This window comes from Crotalus tigris, unplaced genomic scaffold, assembly GCF_016545835.1.
Source record: "Crotalus tigris isolate CLP2741 ecotype Arizona unplaced genomic scaffold, ASM1654583v1 scf7180000022411.5474196:2289641, whole genome shotgun sequence".
Lineage (NCBI taxonomy): Eukaryota > Metazoa > Chordata > Lepidosauria > Squamata > Viperidae > Crotalus > Crotalus tigris.
This window is the reverse complement of record NW_024099112.1, coordinates 1,039,501-1,049,839: the sequence shown is the minus strand read 5'-3', so window position 1 is coordinate 1,049,839 and position 10,339 is coordinate 1,039,501. Positions and strand designations below refer to the sequence as shown.

The 10,339-nt window shown below is 37.5% G+C and overlaps 1 protein-coding gene across 1 annotated transcript; it reads left to right on the top strand.

The window, feature by feature from the left end:
• The first annotated feature begins 3 nt into the window (after window positions 1–3).
• ROMO1 (reactive oxygen species modulator 1) lies at window positions 4–6,798 on the top strand. The gene is made up of 3 exons (XM_039319115.1): window positions 4–140; window positions 6,002–6,132; window positions 6,578–6,798. The coding sequence occupies exons 2-3, from the start codon at window positions 6,002–6,004 to the stop codon at window positions 6,684–6,686; spliced, it is 240 nt and encodes a 79-aa protein (XP_039175049.1). The 5' UTR covers window positions 4–140; the 3' UTR covers window positions 6,687–6,798.
• The last annotated feature ends 3,541 nt before the right edge of the window (window positions 6,799–10,339 follow it).

The following is a 10,339-nucleotide window of genomic DNA, read 5'->3' as shown; positions in this document are numbered from 1 at the left end:
ACGCAGCTTCAAAGCTCAGCAGCGCCTACAGTTAACCTTTCACCCTAGTCTGAGGTTATTTCCTGTTTCGTCATCAGACTGAGCCGGAAGCAGGTCGAACGGTAAGAGATCGTCGTTGGAGAGACTTCTCAGGGGTCGAGGTGAGAGACGGCCTCGCCGATAACTGGGCCGAAGATTTTATGTCAGGCGGCTCAGCATTTGAAGCGCTTCCGGGTTGATTTTTTTGTCCCAGTTTCTGAGGAGAGGCCTTTTAAATGTATTTGTTTATTTTACCAAGCTTAATTAAAGCTAATCGACCAAAAACGCTAGGAGCCGGGCGGCATATACATTTATACACAATAATGTGAAGTCACAGCTACCAGTGCCTTATCTGTGTTGGCCTAAATACGCGTCAATTTCTTTACTTAGTTCGGACTTAATGCTTTATGAACTCAGCCATAGTTATATCTTAGTGTGGTAGGCAGTTGAACGTTTGCCTATAAAACATGGTTAAAGAAACCCTGGTTTTCTATATGTCTTCGCGGTAACCTAGTGATCATCCCGATTTTGTCACTTATATATGTATGGTCGTTGTGGCTTACTATAGGTAACCCAATCACTTTTAAGACATAGAAGTTCAGGAATTCATAGTGAAAGAATACGGAAAAAAGACAGGTTCATAATATTTTAAAATCTCAAGATGTATGGCTAGTTTGCAGAAATGTGGTAGGGCCTTGTAGTGCATCTAGCTTTCTTTCCCCTAACAATTATTCACTGTCCCTTTTAAAAGTAGAGCTTAAGAAGTTGATAATTTTTCCTGAGAAAAGAAATTTGCTAGTTTATGGATTGAATATAAACTTAAGAACAAATTTGATGCTCATAATATGTACAAATATTAATGTAATTATACAGTAGGTTCCTATCACTGTCTTATAAATTGTTTAATACTGCATATCAGTGTCACATCTGCAGATTTAAAATACATATCTGAACGTTGGGGATAGTAAATTACCATAAAATAATTAAATTAGGCTCCCTGAATTAGTTTATTACTATTTGCATTCCAACAAATATTAAAAATGTGTTAATCATTTTATTTAGAAGCTGCTTAAAGTTTTTAATTTATTTTTGCTAAATAGATCTGCTGGAGGGGATCATTTATAGCAGTGGTTCTCAACCTTTCTAATGCGGTGACCTCATAATACAGTTCCCCATGTTGTGGTGACCCCCAAGTGGGTGTGGCCACCAATAAGAGGGAGTAGGACAGCTAGGGAAAAGGGAACAAAATGATGGACAGCATGGTTTGGCGACCCCCATGAAATGGTCGTTCGATCCCAAATGGGGTCCCGACCCACAGGTTGAGAACCACTGATTTATAGCATCAAGTTCAGAAATCCATATTAAAATATTTTTGAAAGATTATCTTTAGTCCTCCTTTTGAATATATACCTAGTGAAGCAGATACTATTTTTCTGGATAATTGGTTTCACTGTTGAACTGTTTTTACTTTTAGGTAATTTCTATTAGTGTTGAAGTGAAAACAATTTTCCTGCAATTTAGATTGATTATTCCAAGTTCTGTGCCTTGGAAAAAAAGGGAATAGATCTTGATCTACTTTCCTTCAATTGCGTTTTCTCCAAACCTAAATATACTTTGTTCCTTTAATCTTTCTAAATAGGTTTTAATTTCTAATCCCCAAATCATTCTTTGAGTTTATAAATCCTTCCTATAACATGATTCCCAGAATTGAAAACCATTCTCTAGGAGAGTCTTCCCCTTTATTGATGTCAGTGTTGAATCTGTGATCCCTGGATCCTCCTTTTTCTCCTTTTTGAAGATAGGGACAACAATTGCCATTCTTCAGTCATCTAGGTAATCAGTTCTGTAGGATTTCTTAAAGATAATATATGATTCAGCCAGAGCACGGCTATTTTTTTCATTAATTCTTTCTTAAGAAGCAATTTCTTATTAAGTCTTGGAAATTATTGAAATTAAATATGTTTCTCTTAAACATATTTCTGTCAGCCTCGAGTTTCAGTCCCACCCCTTCATCCTATTCTTCACAATCTTGTAGTGCAGAGGTCCCCAACCTTTTGGGCACCAGGAACCAGTTCCGTGGAGAAAGGTTTTTCCACGGACAGGAGAGTGCGTGGTTTTGTGTGCTGCCTGCATCCCATAGATGGGGTTTTGCTTCTTTATGCAGACCAGTTGCTGGCATGCCGCGGCCCAGTACTGGTCCACAGACCAGGGGTTGGGGACTCCTGTTATAGTGGAACACATTCTGTTGGATAAAATGGAAGCAGTCTTGAATCAGGGACTCATGGTGGCGTATTAGTGAAAATGTTAACTAGCTACTTAGATGCTGTAATTTTTTTAAAAAAGAAAATTTCATGTTTGGAATCTTTCAGAAGGATAATTCATGCATTCCTATAACATAAATGCTACTTTTCCCCCAAAATGTATTTAATATAATGAGATATAATACAATCAATTATAAGACATCAATCCAATGTAACTGTCTATGGAGATTCTCAGTCATTCAGGTCATAATTGTCCCAAAGATGCTTTATCATGAGGTAACTGGACTTTCTTGGGTTTTTTTTGTTTTTGTTTTTGTTTTGAAGACATTTTGCTTCTCATTCAAGAAGCAGAGCTGAAGAAGTTTCTTGAATGAGAAGTGAAACATCTTCAAAGAGAAAACAAGAAAAGCCAGTTGCCTCATGAAAAAGCATCTTTGGGCCAATCTAATGTAACATTACTCAGGGACAGCATGATCTTATTCATTTCCAAACGTTTGTTTTTCTAAAGGGAACATGTTTTTTAAGATTCTTTGAAAATGTAAGAAGGGGATAGTCTGTATATCTGAGAGTAAATTGCTCCAAAGGGAGCATGGAGCTTGCATGGTTAGGATGCTGGGTTGGAGGTTAACAAGCCTACATTCGAGACCAGTGCACTGTCATGGGGTGGGATTGAGTTCCTGTCCTCCACTCCAGCTCCTGCCTAGGATGTGAAAGAAGCCCCCAACTGGGTGTCTCCCTGGGCAATGGAGATGTCACTAGCTAATCCTTTCAACCCGAAGGGCCTCAGTGCTCCTGTCAGACTGGCCCTGACTTGCTCCCCAGGAACAACCCTTAACACCATAGGTGTTAGAAAAAAGGTACTTTTACTAGAGATGTTGAGTGCAACGTGATCAAGGCAAGCTCTGAAGAAAAAGCATGTATTGAAAGCAATCCCCAATATCCCAAACCCTCCCCCCAACAAATTCCTTTCCCAGGGCCAGTGCCCTTGAAAGCAGGAAAATGACTCAGTTAAGCACCTCTAATTCCTGTCAGTGTCCATACTCGCCAGTTTCCCACAAGATTCTTTCACACCTCCAGCAATCTTTTCCTCCCAAGTGCCCCTCCCCTGTTATGGTAGTTGCTAGCAAGCTTCAAAGAAGATGAAGATAGGCAGCTGACAGCTTCTGACACAAGTACAATGCAAAAAAACTGCTCCAAAGGGAATTCATTGAGAAGACTTGAGCCCAGAGTCTCTGAACATGGATTCCCTCAGTACTGGGATTCTCAGCAAGTCTTGATTAACAGGTTCCACTCAGAGAATGTAGTCATAGAGATACCTGGACCTGACCCATGTAAAGAAACAGCAGCTTGAATTTCACTCAGGAGCTAATTGGCAGCAATGTAACTCCCATACTAGTGATATTACATGAGAATTACTAGCCATGCCAATTGCATACTACACCATTTCAAGGGCAGCCCCATGTAGAGCCTATTTCTATAATCCAACTGCAAAGTGTTATAGGTGAGTCATTAAAGCAGTGGTTCTTAAACTGGGATAGTTTGAACGTATCCTGTAGTCTGCAATTTTTTGGGAAATTTCTTAAAAGAAAAACAAAGTCCAGTTGCCTCTTGAAAAAGCACTTTTGGGACAGCCATGACTTGGATGACTGCGAATCTACATAGACACTTAGCTATGCACTTTGGGATAAATGCCCTTCGAATGGTATGGGAGTATGAACTGATTTCCAGAAAAATTGCAGACTACCGAAACCATTTGCACTTAAGTTTGAGATGCAGACAACACAGAATCATCCCCAACAGCCTGCGCCTGTGTTCAGCAGTGAAGGGACACAGGGCAGAAAACAACCTGCAGAAAGCACAGTTCCACAACACAGTCCTTTCAGCAGCTCCAAGAGGGCTCCACACTCATTTGCACTATTCAGGTGACTCTGAGGACACAGACAAACCCCCGAGTGGCATCAACGCCTCTCTAAAAGAATGCAAATGACCAGCTTTCTGCAAGGAATGTAAACCTTTCCATTCAGAGCTGAAGAAGCTTCTTGGACGAGAAGCAAAACATCTTCAAAGAAAAACAAGAAAGTCCAATTCCTCTTGAAAAAGCACCTTTCAGACTACTGAAGAGTTTCTTATTCTCAATCTTCACAGTCGGTGCAGAAGATACCATAATCAATACTATCAAAGGCTGCTAGAGATCCAGCATAACTGGGATATGTGTGTTTCTATATTATCCTTGTTTATCTCATTATCAAACTTATTATCCTACAGATAATCAGGAAACAGGAGTCACTAAGAGTTTATGAAGAGTCTATGAATAACAGTTATTTTGAGTTTGTTTCTCATACTCTCCCAGGACTGAGAATTTTTTTTTTTTTTTTTTTGCGAACTGTTCCACATTTTCTTGATATGGAATATCATTTTAACACTGGTTTAGTCTGCTTTAATGGGATAGGACAAATTCATGGAGGAATGGACTGTAAATAGCTTATACTTTGTAATTTTGATAGCTGCTTATTACTGTCTGTTGTTTTTTGCCTTCAAGTCAATGTTAACTGCTAATGATTACCTGAACAAGTACCTGCAATTTTCTTGGCAAGATTTTGGAAATGGTTTTCCATTACTTATTTGCTAGGGCTAAGAGAATGATTGTCCCAAAGTCACCCAACCAGCTTGATGTTTTTACCAGTATACCAAAATGGCTCTTTACCTTAGATTGAGATATATCTCGATTACCAGCTGCTAGGGAGAGATAAATGAAGATTAGCTTGTTCTAGCATTATTATTAAGCTTCCTGCATCTCATTGTTTAGTGGGGAAAATAGAATGTTAGCTTTGATTAACTGTTGATCCAATTTAACAATTTTTTATGTTCTTAAAATCTTTCCTGAATTTAATTTGATTCTCAGGACTTCATGCAATTTTGGCAACAATATGAATGTGATTTGCAGTTTCTATGATTCTCCTTATTGTTATTGTACTATTTTTAATCATATGAGATTCTTTCAATAAAATTGGCCAAGGTTGACTGAGTACTACCCTCTGCACTAGTCCTCCAAGTTATTATTTCAGAATGTTTTTTTCAATGATCACTTGCAATCTTAATGTTTTACAATTCTAAACAATATTTTGAAAAAAATTCATAGAGTAGCCATGCATGTTATTCTCCCTAATGTCCATAGAGAAGCCAAAATTGGCTTTATCTAAAATACATCTTGAAAATCATGCTGAATAAATTAAGGATAAACTGTTCAGCAAAAGATTGATTAGCATGCAGAAATTGTGTAGTTGATTATTGACATTCCTACACTTCCAAAGGTTAACTTCCAAATTCCATTAATCATGATTGGGACAGATAACTTAATTTTTATATCTGTATCTATTTTGGCACATATTTGTGCACTTTTATAAACCACAGGAAAAGAATAGCTATTTCTTTCTGGTTCTAGGCAACCATTTACAATATTTTATTAGAAATTGTGGCTTATCCACAATGATTTATTGTGAAGGTCTGATGGATATAGCCATGCATACTTGTGTATTTTTATTAGAAATAGGAGGCTTAAATTTTAAAGATCTAGCTAAAATTCTCATTAAATAGATCACTGATGATTTTAACATGCTTCAAATATTGTTAGCAATACAAATAAACCTTCAAATTGAAAATGGTATCCTCTTGGTGTTTTTAGAAGCAATACTTATTACACTTGTGCTCAATTTTCTTCGTAGATGCCTGTGACAGTGGGATCATATGGCCAGTCCCAGCCCAGTTGTTTTGACAGAGTAAAAATGGGCTTTATGATGGGCTTTGCTGTTGGCATGGCAGCAGGTGCACTGTTTGGCACGTTTTCTTGTGTCAGGTATGTTGGGAGACCAAATTCCATAGTTTTATGCAGTATAATTATGACACACTGAATCTTCTTTATGGCAAACAATGCCAGCTTACTACAATAGGTATATTAATAGTATATTAATAACTTAATATCTCAAACTTGACATTAAAGGTGGTAGAATATTTGGATGTACTTTTTAAGACTTATTAAATATGCCTAAATACAGGTCTCATTATGTTTACGGAGTACTAAATATAATGACTAAAAGAAATAACGAAAAACATAATTTGTATAGCTTGGGTGGTCTGTGGTCTGTCCTTGAAACTATGTTTTGATTAGGGAGGAAGCAGGCATCCACATCCAGCAGGCAACTTTGATGTTCTTTATCCTGACACTTTTTAATCGTCTACTGATGATTTTCTTTTACTTATTTTGAAAAATAACTTTCTGTTTAATATTGTTTCTTTTTTAGGATTGGCATGAGAGGACGAGAACTGATGGGTGGTGTTGGTAAAACCATGATGCAGAGTGGTGGAACATTTGGGACTTTTATGGCTATTGGCATGGGAATCCGCTGTTAACTTGAATTTCTTTTATTCTTTTTTACCATGAAGACTAATGCCCGTTAGTACAGATCCTGTTATGTAAAATAAAACTTTGTACCAGGAATAAGATAAAAGTATCTCAACCCTTCGTGCTGTATTGATTTGCTATTATTTCTCTGAGCAAGAATTCTCTACAAGAAACCCTGGATATGAGCATAAGTAGCATAGTTATGTAGTATAGAAGAACTACATGTCCCAATAATTTCCCTTTTTTTGTTGGGTTGGGCTCAAGTTAATATTGACATGGATTTTCACCCTAAGTTTGTATGCAAGTCCAAAGTACATGGTAAGCAATTTAAATACCATAGCTTCCTAACAGATAAGATTTTTGGTATATCATTAACAATGGTTTACTTAACACAATTTTCTGGGTATGCATGACACTGAACTAATTTCACATGATAGATTTATAAAACATGCAAGGCTGAACATGGCTGACTGGCTAGCTTGCAATTTAATACAAGATGTGAATATAGTGATTCAGCAGGTAGCACCATAGACTGCTGAAGAAGCTGCAAATATTTAGATTTTATTTACCGCTTATAAATTTGAAAGTTAATATTAACAACTTTTCTTCAATGTAAAAAATGAAACACGTCGGGTATAGCACAAAAATTGTATTTTTATGGCTTGTCTTACAACTACTATGGTTTAATCAAAAGTTGGGTTGCTTGCCTAGCGTTTTTAATTCCTTTTATTACTGCGGATAGTAAATGCAGTAATCTTGCTCCATGTCCATATAGTGTGTGATGGCTGGCAAGATAATATAGCTGCCTATGTTTAATAGTGGCAGATATAAAATCATTTCAAGCAGCAAATGTAATAGGGAATTAACATTTTTCAGGAATTATTCCTGTTCAGTGGAAAACAGTAGAAAAGTATTGTTACTAAATTCTGCAGATTGGAACCTCTGCATCTTATCATCTAGGGCTTGGAAAATGAATTTTAAAATATTTATAAAGATATATATATATCTTTAAATATTCTAAAATTCATTAGAGATCCGTTATGAAGACATGCTGTTGTGTAGTTCATCTGTGGGCACAAAGGTGGCTCTGCAGTCTCAGTCTGGAAACACGAGTATAAGAATGGGGGCACTGAAAGTCCATTATTATAGTAGCTGTGGATGTTATTCTTTGACACCATTCAGTTTTAAATCAGTTTTTGGTGCCACCCATCTTCAAAGCCAGTGGAGACTTCAAAGCACAGGACTTGCCAGTGGTCACCAACAGCTGTAGCTTCTAATTACCTTGGCTGCAATCCATGTGTTTGAGTGGTGAGAGTAAGAGAACTGACCAATCCTGCACAGCATCTGACATGCAAAGAACAGATTGAATAGTACTGGAAATAGCAGGCAATCCTGTTTTGGCTCATTGGAAATGGTGTATACAGCCAATCAATTACCATTGTAAAGAACCTATCCTATCATTCCGTTGGAATAATAGTTGAATCGATTTAACAAATTTCTTGGGCATTCATAACATTTCAGGATGATCCTTAAGCCTCCATTGCAATATCAAATGCCTTTGTCAGGTTAATGATTTTAGAAACCCCTAATGAGGGCATCACGGAAGTCATCAGGCATCTCCTCCATAGAGATCTGTAGGCATCTCCTTCCATGTCTTGAAACATCTACAAAGCATTTGGGGTTAGTGCTTTGTAGATCTCAGCAGGAATGCTAACCTGTCCTGTTTAGCTGCAAGATCACTTTCTTGATCTCATCAATACAGTGAGGTCTAGGGCAGGAGTCCCCAACCTATGGGCTGCGCCCGGGACTGGCTGTGGGCTCTTGGCCAGCAGGCCACGGAGATGACTGGCCAGTGCGTGCACGTGTGGGTGTGCATTCCCGCCCCCCCCCCGTGGCCATTTGCCCATGTGTGGGCGCAAACGGCACTAGCGCGGGTCAGGTGTCCGTGGTTCATTTGCACATCCGCAAACAGGCTGCTACCTGTCACGGGGGTGCATAGCTGTTTGCGCATGTGCATGGCGCCAGCACATATACTTTGGATTGAAGGTGCTTAAACTTGTATGTCTTTGAGACAAATGATGGATCATTCTACTAATCTGCACAGGCCTCATTCTTGGTCTTATAGTTTTCATCAAATCATGCTTGATATACCTAGATTTTCAGTTCAAGTACTTTTGTTGCAGTGTGTGATGACATCTTTAAAGTGCATCCACTTTTCAGAATAGGTAAATTGGTAGTAAATTGCTGAAGAGTACATCTTGGAAATGTTGAACTTGGTGTAGGTCTTATGGTCTCTGATGTGGCATGAGTCAGTCTTTGGTTGTTTATGATGCAAAGGGACTATGTTTAGATTGAAGAGTGACTAAATTAGCCTGCCCAGCACTCAGCATCTTGCACAGCATGATTGATGGTGATGTTTTTTAAGATCACACTGACATACTATGACTTAATCAAGTATGTCATAGTCTGCAAGTCTGAACATTGTGTTAGTGATGCACAGGTTGTCCTCAGCACATTTGCTGAAAATCAGCCACTGCTATTTAGTTTTCCCAATACATGTCTTCCATTCCAGTTGTTGTGTTCTCATTCTAGTTTTGAAGTCACCAGAATGACGAATCTGTCATAAGTAACTTACTAATTATTTATTATTAAATAATTGTCGTAAGACAGTAAGATGTAAGGAAGCAACATTTGTAACTGAATGAAAATATTTTTTAAATGAAAGCAAGATAAGTGATCACAATTTTAGAAAAATACTTCCCTTTCAAAGAGTTGGGAGTAGGAATATTAAGTTGATTACAGCAAACTCAACATTCACAGTATTCTTGTATATACAAAGCTCAAAGCACGGGAACTCTAGACCTCATTCTATCAACTTTTCAGACACTATGATATTCAGGCCCACTATCTAAAAATTATTCTTCATTTCTGGCAAGCATGTGACTTTCAATAAACTTATTACTGAACTATACAAATAGGAGAAGTATTTACAAAACTATGGGCGTGAGCCAGAAAATAACAATCTTAATTTGAAAAACATAGGAGAATCATGTTAGATAAAAGAAATATGTTGTTAAAGGAGAAGGGTTATGAAAATTGGAATAAAATTCTTATTATCTCTCCGTGTCATTACAACTATTAATATTTATACCATAAAAAACAAAGCTGTTACAGTATCTGCAATGAGCTGACTGGTGGGTAGTAAGGAAAATGAGACGGGTTCATAACAGTACTGGTATCTATGAGCTCAGGCCAAATTAGTACTGTATATGTCTTAAAATAGCTATTGATTCTTCTGTCTCTTAGAAAGCTTTGCGTTACATAGTGTGCCTCAATGGTTTTCAAGGCAAGGATGTCAACGGTATGCGATGGAAACAGACTGTTCTAGCAGGAATATTGGATATATAACTGCATACATTTCTTATACATCTTCAAGCTGGGTAGTCTTTCCAACAAACTTAGTTTTTTTGTAATTTAGCACAGCAGTAATTTTGGTGGTAAACCTGTTTAAATAATTTTATCATGTCCTATACTATCTATTTACATAATATAAAGTTTCAATTGCTCATGATCAACTTGTACCAAGAATTGAGCAACAGAATACTGCCCACCAAATATGTAAGATATGCACTTTCTTGGATAAAAATGAGATCTGAAAATG